At 45.4% G+C, this 19,364-nt stretch overlaps 1 protein-coding gene across 1 annotated transcript in view; it reads left to right on the forward strand.

Annotated features, from left to right (window-relative positions):
* The window catches only part of FRMD4B (FERM domain containing 4B), a 515,943-nt gene that overhangs the window by 390,222 nt on the left and 106,357 nt on the right, over positions 1-19,364 (forward strand). Inside the window, exon 11 of the mRNA XM_086939027.1 lies at positions 3,768-3,854. Within this exon, the coding sequence (XP_086795153.1) occupies positions 3,768-3,854 (87 nt within the window). The remainder of the gene's footprint in view (positions 1-3,767; positions 3,855-19,364) is intronic.

The following is a 19,364-nucleotide window of genomic DNA, read 5'->3' on the forward strand; positions in this document are numbered from 1 at the left end:
TCTTTGTTCAATTTCAACCTGAGACATACAGTCCAAAACCGTAAGCAAAATGGGCCACTGTCCCATACCATTTTAATGCCCTTGGCTTATTAATTAGTGTCTTGCAACATATACATATACTGCTCATGCAATACAAACACATTGATAAGTGAAACACCGTTGGATGCAACTTGCTGCTCTCTAGTACAAGCAATAGTAAGTATTGCCTTTATTTCTCCACGCAGTGAATGGATTTTATCTCATGTTGCTTTAGCCACAGGCCGGGCTCATGCATGTTCATAATTAAGGCAATGCCTAGTTAGCAGTATTTAGAATAACCTGATGCATCCGCTATTTGTGCTAAAGGACTTTGAAGCATTTGCATGGTTTAATTAGCCGCAAAATCTGCCTTTTAAACATAATAACCTGTGGCATGACACATTCCACTACCACTCATTCTGATTGCCCTTCCCACCTAGTTTCAGATTCCTGTGCCAAAGGAGCCTCAGATTAGAAAATAGATGTTGGCTATAATTCCCTCCCAAAAGGGAGATTACTTAGCATTGGGAAAAATACCAATTTATTTATTTATAAAGTTTTATATAGCGCAAACCTGATCCCAAAGAATATCAAACCCCTTAAAATGTAAGTCAATTAAATAACTTCCACCCTATTCCCCTACAAACCCACATCCCACTATGGAACTAAAAATGCTAAATTAGAACAAAAAATTGTAATAACTACTAAAGTTTTTACACAGATAATAAAAACAAAACAAATCTTGTATCTTTTGATACAAAAACAATAGTTGTGAAATTAGTTCCCTGTGGATTCTAGACAGAAGAGCAATGTCAGCTACTCCGTAAAGAAACTCTCAAACCCCTCTGGCAAAACTAGCAGCGTGAAGAGGGCTATGAAGGGAGATGTCCACTATCCTTTTTAGTATAATATTTACTCCTGAGCCTCAATACAAATCCCAGTCTTAAACTGACTGAGGTGTTGGGTTGAGTTGGATCACTACACTGAGCCGATGGTGTTGGGTCATGTAATTGAATTTTGACATGAGCCCTACCACCCTTCATTGAAACTAATTTCTTACTACGTTAGCAAATGCTCCAAAACCTAGCACGCAGCAGAGATTCACAGGTTGCGCTTAAGACATGATGAGGAAAAGTTGCAGTCTCAAAAAGAGTTTCAGAAGGAGACGCATGTTGTTCCTTAGAAAGAGAAGAAGAGGAAGAGGCTGGGTTGGTCTAACACGCTAACCCTCTGGTGGAGACAGGGTGTTCCCCACTTTGGGATTTGGGGCCCTCACACACACGCTGGGTGTCATGTACATTCAAAATCTGGTTACATAGGAAGCCTTTAAGTGTCATAGGTAGAGTTGGGTTTGCTTACAATAAATAGGGTTGTGCGAAATTTGCGTAATTTGCTTTTGTGTAATTAAGTGAAATGCAAATCCATCATTTCGTGTTATGTTGCAGCATGAAGTGCATCCTTGCATCAGGTTTTAGCACGTTGATGAATTTAAACAAGAGCACAGCAAAACAGCCTCTCACACCCTTTATTCCTGTGCGAATGGTGCAATTTGTGGTAATTCACAGTAATCATTTACCACTAATTGCACCATTCACAGCATATTTTTTACCACGAATGGTACATATTTACTCGAAGAGGCGTAATGGGAATTTCACGTAACATGTGTAACCCAAAATTACTTCGACATAGTTTAGATTTCTCCCAAGCCTACTTTACATTTTACATACTCTATTCCTTGATGCTAGAATTCAGTTGAGTGTAACATGGATCCATACGGATCCTGCTAAGACAGACATACAGAATATCCACAACATAATTCACCAAAAGTATCATGGAAATGGGGTTTGTTTACATAGTTAATAGAGGGCCTCAAAATCAGGCTTTAATCCATCTTCAAAGGACCAGCTTTGAACACCCATGGATTACAACTATGATATAGATACGATCACAGTCTCCCTCATTTCACAGCATAGTGTAGTAGAGGTGGGTGAGCCAAAAGATGGAAAGGGAGGGCCGAGCCAAGGGTCTGGCTTGGATCTTAGAGCTCATGCACGAGCCGAGCCCTGAAAATGTTTGCTATGTGAGGTACACTACAAACAAAAAGGTGCTTCAGACTTCAAGAAATTGTATTTCCTTAACTTGTAAATCTTTAGCATCCATAAACAGCACTACAGGACTGCACCGAGAAGTACTTATTAAAGGTGATCGTTTTTACACATGAACCATTTAGTGCACTAAGAGGCAAGACAATAGTCATGTAAACACTGTACATGACCCAGATTATTGTAGAGCAACGTTACAGTCTATTAATTCAAGCACAAAAGGTTTTTGTACAACTGGTGTTCTGAACTCATGTAGTGAAAAGGGCTTTCAGATGTGGTAACGAAGAAAAAGGAGTTTGTACAAATCAACCAGGAAACTGGTATCTATTTGCATTTCCGTATGCTAAGGTGTATTTTTAACTCTTTGTGCAAATTTCTGCAATTTTTATATAGCAGGAACCCTACCCGAAAGTATTGGAGCGATTTACATGAGCGTTTGTTACATTATACAAGGTCACCATTCATTGTTTATAGGGATAGGGAGATTAAGTGATTTGCCTAGAAACACAGGATGTTGAGCTGAAGCTGATACTCGAACATGGTCGTCTGCTCTGCCCCTAACGCACATCCTGGGTAGAGGAAGGAAGGCAGGCAAAGGCCATGTGAAAGCTCAGCTGGTAGTGGGCTCGAGGTTCCTACAGGACCTCGAGCTGTGCTAGGCTTCAAGTTCGACCCTGGCTCGCGTTTTCGGTGGCTCGCTACCTTTAAAGTGTAGCAGACATTATTCTACAGGTTCAGTGCCAATGATGCAATTTGAAAACTATTGGCACATCTCAAATGCACAAAAAATACTTGGCAGGCCAAGCTAAACAAGTTGTAGAAAAATGTTTATGTAGAGCATCTTGCCTTACCAGCATTTTTATTAAGCATTTCAGCTTTCATCTTGACCATCATAAAAGCACTGTGTGAGAACTTAAATGTTATGTGAATAAACAGCCCGTATGTTTATTTTGGAACTTCAAATATTTTGTGTACTGTACCTGATGCGTCAGGAAGAGACAGAACGTCTGAAGGAACAAACACAATCCGTCGCCGGCGAGGTATACATTTAAAACTAAAACTAAATTCAGAACAGTAAATCTTCGAGAAGTATACTTAAAATGGTAGCTGATATGTTTTCAAATTTGGTGCATTGTTCTGTGCTCGTGATTTCTTGACAAACCTGGTCAATAAACTGGTGTGCTTCAATTTTTCATCGAAATGAGAAGCATTGACCTCTTTGGAAAGAAATAGTGCAGGCAGTAAAACTGAATATTCATGATATACTCTCGGCGCATACTAAACACTGATCCAAAAATGTAGAATGGTAAAAAAGCACACAAAAAGGAAGTAAGCCTGGTATAGAAATGATGTGGGGTTCCCTGTTGTACAATATTAACATCCTTGTAAACATACTGTCGGTTCTGTTTCACACAACACAAAATATGAAGTCCCGAAAGATTAAGTACACGCTTTTGTGGAGCATAATTTTGGGACGTCAATCAAGAAGTTGTTGTTTTGTGATATTGTTCACAGATTATGTCATATAGCAAAGATATGTACATGAGCCATCTTATTTCAGAAGTGCTGATTTTATTGAAGGGTAAAATGCACAGTTCTTGATTAAGTCAAACCCTCATGCTTTCCCTAATTGTGTTCATTTGTTAGGACAAACAAGGAATCCCCTGGTGGCTTGGCATAAGTTATAAAGGAATCGGACAGTATGATTTACAGGATAAGGTGAAGCCTCGAAAGGTAAGGGTTGTAGTTCCAATATGTAGTAGGGCAGAAAACAATGTTCAAAGAATGAGTTGCTGAAATCATTTCTCAAGACCCATTACTAAAAGGAAAACTACAGTGTATCCCTTACTCATCAAATATCATTGGTCTGAAATTTTTACATTTAAAAACATTTGCCTAGCCTTGAGTAGACAGCGTTCAACTCTGTCCACAAGTACTTTTTCTCAAGATGGGTGCTTGTTACCACTTCCATTGGTTTACAATTTTTACGGTGGTTTTGTTATGAAATATATTGTCATAAAGCTAGTACGTTTTGTACTGAAAGTCTACTATAAAAAAGACAATTACCTTTACACTGTGCCTTTTCATAACACTCCTGTGCTATTCTCTCATTAATTGTTGATGATTTATCAGGATGTAGAGCTTCCTCTGTATTGGTCTTCCATATTGGAAACCTGATCACAGTCTTGTCATGAAATGCTTGCAACCCTTTTGCTAATCATGTCGCATTTGTCTCTTGTTCTATGTGATACACCTTGCTCTGGCACTCTTCCCAGGATATGCATTCTATTCTCTCTCCCCCACTTCTTCTCTCCCCTTCCTTTGTTTCCCTCCTCTAGCTAAGCGATGTGTGTAGTCACGCCCAAATGTTCATTTATCATGTCTAATGCTCTCTCGTATATTGTGCTTTATAAATAACATCCTGGTCTTATTAAAAATCTTCTCTCCTCTGTTTGAGTGTCACTGTTCTTCCAAATGGTCATACTTCTCCATTGCACACGGCGCCCGATTATGTATCCTGCACTTTCCTTCTCAACTGGCATGATCCATACTGTCTGTAACACTGGCCCAGGGTGTATCTCACTAGTCAACCCATTAGTGTGTCCTATTGCTCTTCCCACCTGTCATATGTTCACCTCTTTCTTCACCTCTTTCTGTCTTATCCCACCCATCTGTACAGATCTGTTCCTCTTCACCTGCTGTAAAGTGCCATTTCCCTTTCCTGTCATGTGTTCCACCAGAGATTTGTGTTACATTGTCTTGCTGTCAATTCAATTCAATTCTTTTATTCGATTAACCGTTTTGTCAATCATAAAAAGTACATCGTAGTAAAACAATACATTAAAAATCACAATTGTTGTTAATACATTTTAGGGGTACAGTTTATATACATTTACAGCACTAGTACTGACAATCAGACAAGTTCATTTCCAGGGTTTTACGGATGGCTATACAAGTTTTCAAAAACACAGCTAAATTCTTTGCCACAAATTGCGAGTCAAGCTGTTGCAGGGCTAAGAATGCCGGGCGACAGGTCCTCAACCCCATTTGTCGTAACAAAGGTACGACCCAGCGCCTGCGTGGTTCTGCGTAGTAGTGGCAAAACAGTACCACGTGCATTGTTGTTTGGGGGGAGACCTTATCACATGGACATTTATCCAAATCGTGTGACCAGGTAGACATTATAGGAAAAGTAACTAAACGGAAAAACAAATTAAATCGAAACCTTGTTAATAGGTACTTTTCATATTTAGATATGTAATATGATAAATATGGTTGGGTGCCTAGAGACGTCTGAACCATCAGACCATTGTCTTGCTGTCAATTTCCTATGCCCCAGAAGCTGTTGCCTAATCAGAAGATGTAGCCTGCTCCCTTGTGATGCTCTTGTCGTATGTGCTGCTCTCTCGTGACCCAGCCCTCCCGTGGTCATGTTGGGATGACCTATAGTTCAACAAGCTGATTTAGGGTGAAATTACATCTCAAATGCAGAATTAATGTATGACTTGGACAATTAGAGCTCTCTCCATTGTGCTTGAGTTAGAAAACTGATTAGTAACTCCTATGTTGGGACTGATGGTTGATGTCTGATCCTCTGTGAGATCACATCCACGAGGTTTGACTTGAAAGCAGTTTGTAATCTAGTATTACCTTTCCCTGAAGTAAAAAATCTCTCATTTGCCAATATGTGCAGTTTTCAGGGTTTTTTCGATTTAAAATCTCCCAAATGTCCCCTTAATATAAGCTTGGATGTGTCATCAAAATGTGTTTGATTACATTATAGTTTTCTTGATTTCAATTCGTGCTCACATGCTCTCACTTCAACCCCTTCTTGTCTTGTGGAATAAAATGTTTCCTACTTTTCATCAATTGAGAGAAATGTTTTAAGTTTCTGTAGTAGGGGATCTCTGTGTATAGTCATAATCTAGTGAATAGTCCCGCCCATGTGCGTGGACCCCGGCAATCAAAAATAATCTCTTAAGTTGTCAAAATAATGCAGAAACTGCAAAGACACTTAAGAGAGAATTTAAAGACAAATAATGCAGCCTATATCCACAGGCTACACTGTCCAGTACTTCAACTAGAAATTCCACCGAAAACAACACCACAAACAGAACAGCCTGCTAGTTTCTACCATAGAGAAACCTGCCTCCCCCAGTCAAAGCCTCAGGAATGATAGAGAGGAAGGTAGGGACAGACAAGCCCCATAGGCTGCCATTATGTGGCTTAAATAGGATACTGTGCCTTTAAGAGAACTTTCCAGACTTCTCCCAGTATCCCAGAATGCATAGCAGGTCCAACTTACTTCCAGTTCTTTTTTCCGGCTCCTGCTTACAGGACCCTGGCATTGAGCTCTCCCTTTTTCAAGGGTTTATTGAAATTGTTTTTGCACTTTTGACTTTTAAAAGTGTTGCAGTTACTGCTTGGTGTTCTCTTCTCCCTTTTGTGCTGTTTTTTAGGCGTTTTGGGGCTCCGAAATGCCTGGCCTTTTTGTTAAGTGCCCAGCATGTGAGAGGAAGAAGGCCAAAAGCGACCCCCATGATGTCTGCATCGTGTGCCTTCCAGAAGATCATGGCCCTGAGGAGTGTGTTATCTGCCAGCAGCTTTCTGCTCGGACCCTCAGGGACAGATTGAAGATCAGGCTGGCTGGCCTGGAGGATAGGCGTCTACGAGCTGCAGGTGGGTCTGGGCAGCCTGGGAGGGATCCCTCTGCCTCTGCTGAGGCCCCTGGGGGGCTCCCCGGGGGCAGGAAGTCCAGCAAACGATCCCATTCTCCGTCGACGTCGAGGGCTTCGACGACGACGTCGAGAGGGATGACGACGGCATGCTCCCCTTCTCCCCGGGGCTCCGGGTCGAGACGGCGTGACGGCTCGACGACAAAGGAGAAGCCGACGTCGAAGCCGCCGTCGACGTCATCGTCTTCGTCGACGTCGAGGTCTTCATACCGACGCCAAAGGCGCAGGGACGTGTATCGACGCTCGCCGTCGAAGCGGCACCGACGCTCGCCGTCGAGGCGACACCGTCGGTCGTCGTCGAGGCGACACCGTCGATCGCCGTCGAGGCGACACCGCCGATCGACGTCGAGGGGCTCCTCGACGTCGGGAACATCGAGACGACGGCGGCGGTCGACGTCGAGGGCGGACCGCCCGACGTCGAGAGGGCGACGTGAGAGGTCGCGGAAGAGGAGATCGACGTCGAGGAGTCGGCGTTCGACGCCGAGGATGAGAGGGTCGACGTCGAGGGGACGACGTTCGACGCCGGAGTCCAGGAAGCGCCATTCGACCCCGGAGAAGCGTCGTTCTGCGTCCAGCAGACAGCGGTCAGCGTCGAGGAGTAGGTCACCCTCTCCAAAACGACACAGAGGTGGCTCTAGTCCCAGGAGTCACGCTGCTTCCAGTGGACGCAAGAGGAAGCGGTCGCCTGCGGATGGGGATGGCTCTCCGCACCCGTCCCCTAAAGGGTCACCGGGCTCGGTGTACTCGGAAGTGTACACTCCATCTCGGCCCAGGACTCCTACTCCTCCACCCGTACCTAGGGAGGACCCTCCGCCCAAACCACCACTGCCTTCGGGGGATCCTTCTCCACCTCCGGTCCCTCCGCATGGGCCCACCCCGCAGCCGAAGGTTCCTCCGCCGAGGTCCACTTCACTGCCGTCCCTGCCTGCTCCTCCCAAGGGGACCCCGAAACCGAAACCCCGGGAGGATCCGAAGAGACCCCGTGAGGAACCACGGAAGACCCCTCCTCGCAAACCGAAGGAGCGCCCACGAGCTGGCAGGTCTCGTTCTCGCTCTAGGCGCAGATCTTCCACGAGGTCGAGACACCGCCATAGGAGGCGCGAATCTCGCTCTCACACGAGATCATCTGGGACCAGGGACTATTCCCCTACTCTATCGGGGTCGCCGGACACCAGAGTGTCCCAGATAGATGACCTGGTTGCCTTTCAGGACGTCCTGTTGAGGGGCGCGGCGAAGCTAGGCATTACACTGACAGTGCCTACTCCGAAGACGTCTGTCATTTTCGAGACTCTACATCAGAGGCACATGTCTCGTCCTCTCCTGCCCTTGGTGCCGGGCCTGGAAGAACCGGCTATGGCTCTGTTTCTCACCCCGGCGGTGACGAGAGCAGCCCCGTCCAGATTACTAAAGAAGTACCGGGCTCCCGACTCGGATCCGGCCTTTTTGAGAGCGGAGCCTCCGCCTGACTCCGTCATCGTCACGGCGGCCCGCAAACAGCATGCCACCACTCCGACCTCCACGGTTCCCCCGGACAAGGAGTCTAGGTGGATGGACTCGGCGGGGCGAAAAGTCTGTGGAACTTCCGCAACATCCATGAAAGCGGCGAGTGCCACAGCTCTGTTGGGACGTTACGACCGCGCCCTCTGGGACTCCCTCGAGCGCTTTGCGGAGCATTTGCCTCGGGAGCAGCGTGAAGACTTCATGGAAATCCTGAGTGAGGGGATGCTGGTGGCCAACCAGATAATCAGCGCGGCTGCGGACTCTTCCCTGTTGGCGGCTCACGGATTCTGCCACGGGATCAACCAACGGCGCCACGCATGGCTCCGGCTAACGTCCCTGAAACCGGATGCACAGCAGAGGGTGGCCAATCTGCCGTTTTCCGGTGAGACCCTCTTCGGGAAGCATGCGGATGATGAAATGGCCCGCATGAAGGCGGAAGCCGAAACGCTGACGGCTGTGGGCCTGGAAAAGCCCAAGGAGACCAAGAAGCAGTACCGCCCTTTCCAACGGCGGTTCGGAGGACAAGGCCGAGGATGAGGACAGGCTTCGGGGCACTCGCAACAGCAGCAGCCGTTCCGTAAGCCGTTCCAGAAGCGGCAGAAGGGCAGAGGAGGCCAGCAGTCGGCTCCGGCGCCCAAGGGCCAGGCGGGGTCTAGGCCCTAGGAACTTACTTCCCCCGGATCCGTTACCCACTCCGGTAGGGGGAAGCATCCAACTTTTTCTGGCAGAGTGGAGAAAAAAATTACTCAGGACAAGTGGGTGCTGAATATTGTTTGCAATGGATACAGTCTTCGGTTCACCAGCCCTCCTCCAGCGATTCCCCCGGTCGGCTCGCAGTTTCAGCTGCGCGAGCTTCAGGCGGAAGCGGATGTCCTGTTAAGGAAAAGGGCGATAGAAGACGTACCTCTGTCTCAGAGAGGAAGAGGTCTGTACTCCCGGTTCTTTCTGGTTCGCAAGAAGGACAAGAACGAGTTCAGGCCCATTCTGGATTTGCGACAAGCAAACAAATGGATTCGCAGAGAAAAGTTCCGCATGCTGTCGTTGCACCAGATCTACCCTCAGTTGCAACAGGGAGACTGGCTTTGCGCTATAGACCTACAGGATGCTTACTTCCATGTGCCCATTGCACACAAACACAGGAAGTTCCTGCGGTTCCAAGTCGGCACCAATCACTATCAATACACAGTACTCCCATTCGGACTGAAGTCTGCGCCAAGAACATTCTCGAAGTGCATGGCGGTGGTAGCGGCACACCTGAGGAAGAACAAGGTGTTCGTCTACCCTTACTTGGACGATTGGTTGATCAAGGCATCCTCCTTCTCGGAAGCGCGAGCACACTTCCAGAAGACGTGCGTTCTCTTGAACAAGCTGGGGTTGCACATCAACATGGCCAAGTCTGTCCCGACTCCGGTCCAATGCATACAGTACTTGGGAGCCTCCATCAATACGCTGTCAGCAAGCGTGTCTCCTTCGGAAGAGCGACGATTATCACTCCTTCGGAAGGCTCAGGCTCTTATAACGACTCCATCTACAACAGTGAGGACGGTGTCTTCTCTACTGGGATCGATGGCCTCTTGTATCTTCCTGACGCCACACGCACGGCTGCACATGAGACCGTTGCAGGAGTGCTTGGAGGACCAGTGGGATCAGAGGAAAGGATCTTGGGACAACAAGATTCGCCTGTCGCTGCATGCTCTTCAGTCTCTGAAGTGGTGGTGTTCGGCGGAGAATCTCCTCAGAGGGGTTCCCTTTCACAAGGACATTCCCACGCAGACTGTCGTGACGGATGCGTCTCTTCTGGGATGGGGAGCGCACTCCGGGACTCTACAGATTCAAGGCACGTGGTCACCGATGGAGGCCACGTATCACATCAATTTCCTGGAACTCAGGGCTGTTCACTTGGCGCTGAAGGCCTTTCTTCCGTCCTTCCGGACCAACTCTCTGCTTGTACAGACGGACAATACCACCACGATGTATTACCTCAACAAGCAGGGGGGGTCGAGATCGCGCACTCTGTCACAGGAGGCGCAGACGATCTGGCACTGGCTCCTGGCCAGAGGACTGACGATAACGGCCACCCATCTACCAGGTGTGCAGAATGTTCAGGCAGACGCACTGAGCAGACTGCTTCAGGAAAACCACGAATGGGTCATAAACGACGAAGTACTAGGAGAAGTCTTCGCAAGGTGGGGAACTCCAGACGTAGATTTGTTCGCCACCGCCGAAAACAGCAAGTGCAGAGACTTCGCCTCCAGGTACTTCCAGAAAGGGACGCTGGGGAATGCGTTATGGATCGACTGGACGAACAACTTTCTGTACGCCTTTCCTCCCATTCCCCTGATTCCGGCGGTGCTCATCAAGCTGGCCCGGTCCAGAGCTCGGATGATACTCATCGCCCCGGAGTGGCCCAGGCAGTGGTGGTTCACGGACCTACTTCACCGGTCTCTCCTTCCTCACATTCGGTTGCCGTGCAGGCCGGACCTTCTCACGAAGTTCGGGTGACGGATGTTACACCCCAACCTCTCGTCTTTGAGTTTGGCGGCATGGCTCCTGAGATAGTGCAGTATGGCCATCTTAATCTGCCCGATGATTGCATGGACATTCTGAAGGAATCCAAGAGACCCTCCACTAGGACTTCATATGCTTACAAGTGGAAGAGGTTTTGTATCTGGTGCCAGTCTAAGAACCTTGATCCTACGACCTGTAAGGAGGATGTCATCCTTCCTTACCTCTTGCATTTGGCGCAGTCTGGCCTTAATGTGCATTCCATTAAGGTTCATCTGGCTGCATTGACTGCCTACAGGAAATGCCCTTCACAGACTTCCTTTTTCCAGATCCCCGTGATCAAAGATTTTCTGGAAGGATTGAAGAAAGTATTCCCTCCTGTCAGGCTTCCCTCGCCTTCATGGGAATTGAATGTGGTGCTGTCCAGATTGATGAAGGAACCTTTTGAACCTATTCATAAGGCTTCGTTGCAGCACCTGTCCTGGAAGGCGGCGTTCCTCGTGGCCATTACATCGGCCCGCAGGGTGAGTGAAATTCAGACGTTGTGTTGTAATGAACCTTATACTGTATTTCATGCTGCTAAGGTTGTTATGCGTACTCACCCTAAATTTCTTACCAAGGTTATTTCTGACTTTCATGTCAACTAGACTATAACTTTACCTACGTTTTTTCAGAACCCTTCATCCCCAGCGGAGAGGTCTCTCCATTCTCTGGATGTCAGGAGGGTGTTGAAATTTTATCTGGATAAAACCAAAGATATTCGTAGGTCTGACCAGTTGTTTATCAATTATGGATCGGTCAGGACGGGTCTTGCGACCTCTAAGCAGTCCATCTCTAGGTGGATTGTGTCCTGCATACAATTGTGTTATCAGAAAGCTAATAAGACCTTAGGAGGTAAGCCTTAGGCTCATTCCACCAGGGGCAAAGCTGCCACGACGGCTCTGCTCCGTAACGTGCCGATTGCTGAAATCTGCAAGGCAGCCACTTGGAAGTCGGTTCATACCTTTGCTAAGCATTACTGCCTGGACACGGATGCCAGGGCAGACACTCAGGTTGGACAGGCTTCGCTGCGGAATTTGTTCGCACAATAGTGGCATTAGGTATTTACTTCTCACCGCCGCTTAGTTGTGGGGATGGGCTTGCCATTCTATTTACTAGATTATGACTATACACAGAGATCCCCTACTACAGAAGGAGTAGTTTCTGTCCTGTAACTCCAGTTCTGTAGTAGGGGTATCTCTGTTATAGTCATAAGCGCCCTCCCGCCTCCCCGGTGGAGAATTCTTCATGTAAACAATGCTACAGGTCTGGCGTTTTTTACGCCTTCAAAAAGAACTGAAAGTAAGTTGGGCCTGCTATGCATTCTGGGATACTGGGAGAAGTCTGGAAAGTTCTCTTAAAGGCACAGTATCCTATTTAAGCCACCTAATGGCAGCCTATGGGGCTTGTCTGTCCCTACCTTCCTCTCTATCATTCCTGAGGCTTTGACTGGGGGAGGCAGGTTTCTCTATGGTAGAAACTAGCAGGCTGTTCTGTTTGTGGTGTTGTTTTCGGTGGAATTTCTAGTTGAAGTACTGGACAGTGTAGCCTGTGGATATAGGCTGCATTATTTGTCTTTAAATTCTCTCTTAAGTGTCTTTGCAGTTTCTGCATTATTTTGACAACTTAAGAGATTATTTTTGATTGCCGGGGTCCACGCACATGGGCGGGACTATTCACTAGATTATGACTATAACAGAGATACCCCTACTACAGAACTGGAGTTACAGGACAGAAACTACTCCATATTTATAATGGTGACTTAATTGTAGATCTAGAATCAAATATCGGTGATTGTTGGAGCTCTAAATTGTAATTCATTTGTGATATTGCTGCTGAAAAACTGAAGCGCTATGCAAGACATTTTTATGGCAATTATATTTGAAACGGAATGGATCCCCTTCCTAGACCTGGCATTGTCAAGCCTTAACCCCAGTGCAGGTTTTTAGTGACTAGAGTTTTCCCTTGGCTATAACTCTGCAAGCAGCCACAGGTTTGCAGCTCTATATGGTACATTTTGAACTTTGTATCACAATATATGTACATCCTAGAGTTATTTTTATGCAAATAAGCTTTTTCAGGTATGGGACATCAATTCATTAACTGCATTGTGCGTCGTCTGTACTGGAAGCGTACATTCTGGACGAGCCAGGTGGCAAGCTCAAGAGCTGCTGTTCCCTGATGCTCTTGCATTCTATGCATTGACTTCCATGCCCCACAAGGGAAGTGTGTCAGGTCTTGTATTTATATATTTGTTTTTGGTGGGGGTTTTTAAAGCGTGCACATGCCTACGGGTATCAGAGCGGTGTACAAATGAATGGTATACATAAACAAATAAAAAATGTTAAAAAAACACATTTAGGAAAAACATAGACCAACTTCTAAAAATTCCAGTAAGATATGTTGTGATGTGACAGAAGTATTATTAAATGACCGCCATTCGTTTATGAGTCATTGGGAAGGCTTCTCCGTTATTGTTTTTCACGAGTCTGCTTTTTGTCAGTTTGTTTCAGGTACCCGGGGGGCAATGTTTGTGTGGGTTCTAATGAGATGGGTGTGCTTCTGCTCAGTATTGGTATTACTGTGATTTTGCTGGCCACTGTGCCCAGTGGACAGGTCCACCCTAATTATATGAGAGGGCTCTGTTCATTAGGATCTTTTTCACCTCTTTTTTGAAGACGTGGGTTGATGGGTTAGACTTGCGTGGTAGAGAGTTTCAAATCCTTGGACCGATACAAAAAAGGAGCATGTGTATGTTTTTTGTTTTCTAAATATAGCGGGGTTCTAGCCTGAGATAATTTGCGCTTCTGATTGAGCGTCTGCCTCCTGAAATTCAAATGTTTTCTGCCAGATACCTTGGTTCGTTATACTGTAAGGCTTTATTAAGGAAATTTCTAAAGCGCCTGGTTACGCGCACCGACGTGTCCCCGCACTATGGTGAGAGACAGTGAGGAGGCCCACTAAGCCACTACACAAGTGTTGAGCGGAACAAATGGGTTTAAAGAGCTCTACGGAACTTAGCCTCTGAAGGTCCAGACGCAGCTCCATCGGGAGCATGTTCCAGCTCTTGGCTGCCCCCCATTCGCGCCTTCTTAATTTTGGGAACAGCTACCAAGCCAACGCCAGTGGATCTGAGTATCCGCTTTGGTCTGTAAGGTGTGATAAGGCTCAGTAAGGGGCTAGGTGCCTTTCCCCCAATAATGCGGTGACATGTGCATAGTGCCTTAAATGCAATCCTCTCCCTGACAGGGAGCCAGTGGAGCGTCTCCAAGGCGGCTTTGGAGGCTGCTCTTCTAGGGAGCCTCAGCACCAGCCGGGCTGCGGCATTCTGTAACACCTGAATGCGGTTCAGACTTTTGACCGTAGTCCCCAGATAGAGAAGGTTAGCATAATCTAGTCGCGAGGTTACAAGGGCGTGCACCAGCGTCCGCCTAGCACCAACAGGAAGCAAATCCAAAGTCTTCCGCAGGTTTTTAAGGACGCCAACACACATCCCAACCACACGACCAATCTGGGGAGTGAAAGAAAGGTCTGAGTCAAACATTACCCCAAGATTTTTAGCCTGCTGACAAGGCACAGGAGTAATGCCTAGGCATGCTGGCCACCATGCTGAGGACCACACAGACGGGCCACCCCCCACCACGAGCACTTCAGTTTTGGCACCGTTCAACTTCAGGCAGTTGTTAGACATCCAGGAGGCAAGCTCCTGCATGCAGGCACTGAAGCTAGATGCCGCAACCTCGGGCGCCCGTGACAGCGAGATGACTAGTTGAGTGTCATCGGCGTATGACACAATTTGCATGCCATGGCTCTCCACGATATTTGCTACGGGGATACATATAGGTTAAACAGGGTTGCACTCAAGGCAGAGCCCTGTGTGAGGCAAGCAATTTTCTGTTGATCTCCTTGTTCCAAACATTTTGCAGTCTGAACCCCAAATGGCCAATCATATGTAATGTGTCCCTTTCATTTTTCCCCTCAAAATAATAAATAAACTAGACAAAGGTTTTACAGTTTAGTTGCTTAATGAATGTCTATACTTGGTACTAATAGAGACTGATTTGGGCATAGGGTTCTGCTTGCAGAAGAACATATTTTTTTGGAATAATGGACATCCTACATACGGTTAGCTACACGCTTTCCATCGCAAGTAAGCGGGCCTCATCGGTGGTGCACCTGTGTGAGCAGTGGCAGGATAAACTTGTGGAGGTGCCCTTTGTGGATCGGGGTGTACACACTATATATGATTTTTCAAATTGTGCTGCATAAGGACCACTTCGTCTTCATTTCACCATGTCCTTATTTAGGAACAGCATCCAAATACATCTTTACGTGTCATGCGAATACCTAGGGCTCAATATAAGAGCAGAAAAAAAACAGATCTGCAATCTACATGCCCTATATCACCCACCAGGAAACAATATGAACTTCATTGACCAACTGATGGAGATCATCACTGCTAACACCAACTCCGACATTAATAATATATTCTTAGGTGATTTCAATCTTCGTTGGAACGACAACAACGACAAACAGGTCAACGCCTTTAAAGAATTTTTAAACGATCTACAACTATCCCAAGCTTGTCTTCAACCTACTTACTCAAAAGGAGTCTCACTGGACTGGATTATCTCGAAGAACAAGGACATTGCAATCCTCTCCATTGAACAGTGCGACTGGTCAGATCACCACGCTATAACCTTCCGAATACCTACACGGGAGAAAATAAAAACGACTCAAACTACCAAAATGAAAAGATGGATTAGAGACACCAGGGACTCAAATTTGGATCTGCTAGCTGAAAGTTGCAAGAGAGACTTAAACCGGACGGAAATAGTCAATACCACCATACCACTCAAATTAAAAAGAGTTACGGAAAAGAATAAAAATCCATGGTTCAATGAAATATTGAATGAAGAAAGACGTAATTTGAGAAGAGCAGAAAGAAAATGGAGACAACACCCTTCCTCCCATACACTGAAATCACTAAGAAAAATCAGAAATGAATATAACAAGAAGATCATCAACACAAAAAAGGAATTCATCAGAACAGAATTGGATAACGCCAAAAACAGACCACGTAAATTATTCGAAATCATAAAACAACAATCCAACAAGCTGGCAAAATCCGTCCAAGAGGTCACTAAAACACAACTAAGTTGTGATGAATTCTCTACCTTCTTCATTAACAAAGCCAATAAGTTGGAAGAAGAACTTAGGACCGCTGCAGATAACATTAAAGACAACACACCTCCAGCATTATCTGACCCGAATTATGCAAACAAGTCGACTAAAAACAAAGCACACTGGAACACTTTCAAATTATTAGACCATAAGGAAATTGCTAAAACACTTGCGACCACGAAACCCAACAACCATTATAACGACCCACTACCATCAAAATGCCTGAAAGAAATCAGCCATACTATGATCCCAATATGGAAAGATATCATAAACGCCTCACTATCACAGGGGTGCCTGCCAGAAAGCCTGAAGACTGGACAAGTAGTCCCGATCATCAAAAAACCCACAGTGGACCCAACAGATCCAAACAACTATCGCCCAGTAACCAACATCCCTTTTCTTGCTAAACTCATAGAGAAATGTGTACAGAATCAGCTGAGTAAACATATCGACAATTTCTCATTGCTAGATGACTGCCAATCGGGATTCAGAGCAAATCATAGCACGGAAACAGCAATCCTACACATTGTCGATGATGCTCTTCAAGCTCTAGATCGCAATCAATCCTGTCTACTCATCCTCCTAGACTTGTCAGCAGCATTTGACACAGGTAATCATGAAAAATTACTGAACAGACTTCACGACAGGATGGGAATTTCTGGCATGGTACTGAAATGGTTCGAATCATTTTTAAAGAACTGAACTCAAAGATTTCTAGTAAACCAAGCATTATCGCCATCATGCCCTAACACACTCGGAGTACCGCAAGCATCCACCTTATCTCCCTCTCTGTTTAACTTATACATCGAACCTCTCACAGAAATTCTGCGAAATTCGAAAATATCCTACCACATGTACGCAGATGACACGCAACTTTACATCAAGATTTCTAGCCTGGAAGACATAACCACAATGAACGACGCCCTCAAAATATCGCTAAAATGGTTAACTAACAATCACCTCAAGCTCAACGCTAACAAAACAGAATTCTTACTCATCACACCACGAAAAAATCTTTCCTTAGTGAAAGAATGGTCCAAAATGATTACAGCATTAAATTGCACCCCAACTCTAGTTGACTCGGCAAAATCTCTCGGAATCACACTGGATGAGAACCTTGATATGAAAACACACATTACATCTATGGCAAAAAACGCCCGTTTCCACTTGAACTATCTGAGGAAGATGAAATCCTTTTTAACGGAGACAGACTTGAAACTAGCTGTGCAATCACTGGTTGTCTCTGGGATAGAATATGGGTGTACTACACTTGCTGGCCTACCAAAAATCTCCACAGCACCCCTAAAAGCTTGCCTCAATTCAGTGGCAAGGCTTATTACAGGATCAAGGAAATTTGATCATATCTCGCCTCACCTGAAGGCCTTAAACTGGTTACCGTACGAAGCCAGAGTACAGATGAAAATGGCAGGTATCACCCGTAAAGCGATTCATCATAACACACCTAAATATCTAGCCCACAAAATAGAAATCAGAAACATAGGTCTGAAACATTTTTGGGAGAACCCCGAGCAACTTCCACCTAACCCGAAATTAATCCTAAAAAGGGCCTTTTGGACCTTTATTGTAAATATGACCATAAGTGCTTCAACTGGTGGGACTTTAGTATCAAACTTCCTTACTTTTAAGGACGCGCCACTATTTGAGACTTTTATGGATGAAATAGAGCCCCCACTTGCCAAAACTTTATTTTTAAAATTTAGATATGGAAATCTTTTAATAAAGACAATCTTGGCACGTTGGGCTAGAAACTCAGATACATCATCCACAGCGACTGACGAAATTTGCTCTATGTGCGAACAACACCAGATAGAAAATGAGCAACATATCCTCTTCTTTTGCCCTGCGTACGCACAGGCCAGGAAAAGATGGATTAAACCAATATGCCTACTGTTAGGCTTGAGGTCATGTACACAGGCTTTGAGAATTTTGACAGCTAACTCAATGCAACCAATAATATTTAGTGTAAGCAGATTCCTACATTCTATTTTCTTCCAAAGAAAAAAAATGGGGCATCAACTGTAATTGAGGTCATTCCCGGAAATAGAACTGGTTCACTTTTGAAACTAGCGAGGGGCCCATCCTAGAATTTTAAGATTGCTTGTTTGTGCTCCGATTGTCTTCCAACATGAAATGTATTGTTTTAGCTAATGGTTTTAATGTTTAAAGTGGTAATGTTTTCTTTTTTCTCTTTTTATCAATTCTAATGTATATGCATTGTTCTTTTATGGCATCAAAGCCGAAATAAAGAATTTTGAATGAATGATTCATCATAACACACCTAAATATCTAGCCCACAAAATAGAAATCTCAGGAAGAAACAGACTTGTCAGGAGTGCCAATTATCTACTCCTGAAACCACCTATATTTAAGAAGAAAAAAACATATGAGAGAACATTCTCAGGCGTAGCTCCCAGGATATGGAACTCCCTTCCTGCAAACATCAGAAAAATTACAAACACTATAACATTCAAGAAAGAAATCAAGAACTTTCTTATGAGCAAGTTCCTCCCATAAGAAGACAAACTCTACCAAAGACTTGCCACTGACTGTATGACCGTATACCCAATATGGGAGTAGGATTTGACTGAACCTCAAAGAAATACTACCTCAGAACATTGTAACTTAAGTCTCAATTAATACCGTCCCGTTATTGTTTTCCCCTATATCAGACTTTTACGATCGTATTGCTTTATATACATTGTGTGTGTAACCCATACCATAGGATTTTAAGCGCTCTGATACCCATGGGTCATGTTCGCGCTATAGAAAACTGTAAAATAATAATAAAAGAATAATGCCTTCATACTGCAAGGGTTTGTTCTGGCTCTATTTATGTTTGCTTGTGACCGCCATGGTATGGTAAACATTATTAAGTTCACTGTGCTCGGTGTCTCTCACAATACCCCAGTACTCGGTGGCGTAGCTAGGGAGGGAAATGCGGGGGGGGGGAAGGGTTCCAAATTAAATAGGAGTCTGGCACTTTCAGCAAATGGAAAAGGAAATGCCCATGGGGACTGATATCCAACACTTTTTTATGCTGTGTGAGTCTCCAGTTCACCCAGGGGAAAGATAGGAGGCTCTCTGTGGACCACTGTCCTAATGAAACTAGGCTTCTGTGAGCCAGAGGGTATAGGACAGGTAGTAAGTAGGTCACAGAGATCACCGTTCCACTGGTCATTGAGATGGCCAGGGCTTTAGATGGGATGAAAAAACTGGGGGGTCTCTCAAAGGGGCGTGACCAATGTAATTAAGGACATGG

Source organism: Lissotriton vulgaris, chromosome 9, assembly GCF_964263255.1.
Source record: "Lissotriton vulgaris chromosome 9, aLisVul1.2, whole genome shotgun sequence".
NCBI lineage: Eukaryota > Metazoa > Chordata > Amphibia > Caudata > Salamandridae > Lissotriton > Lissotriton vulgaris.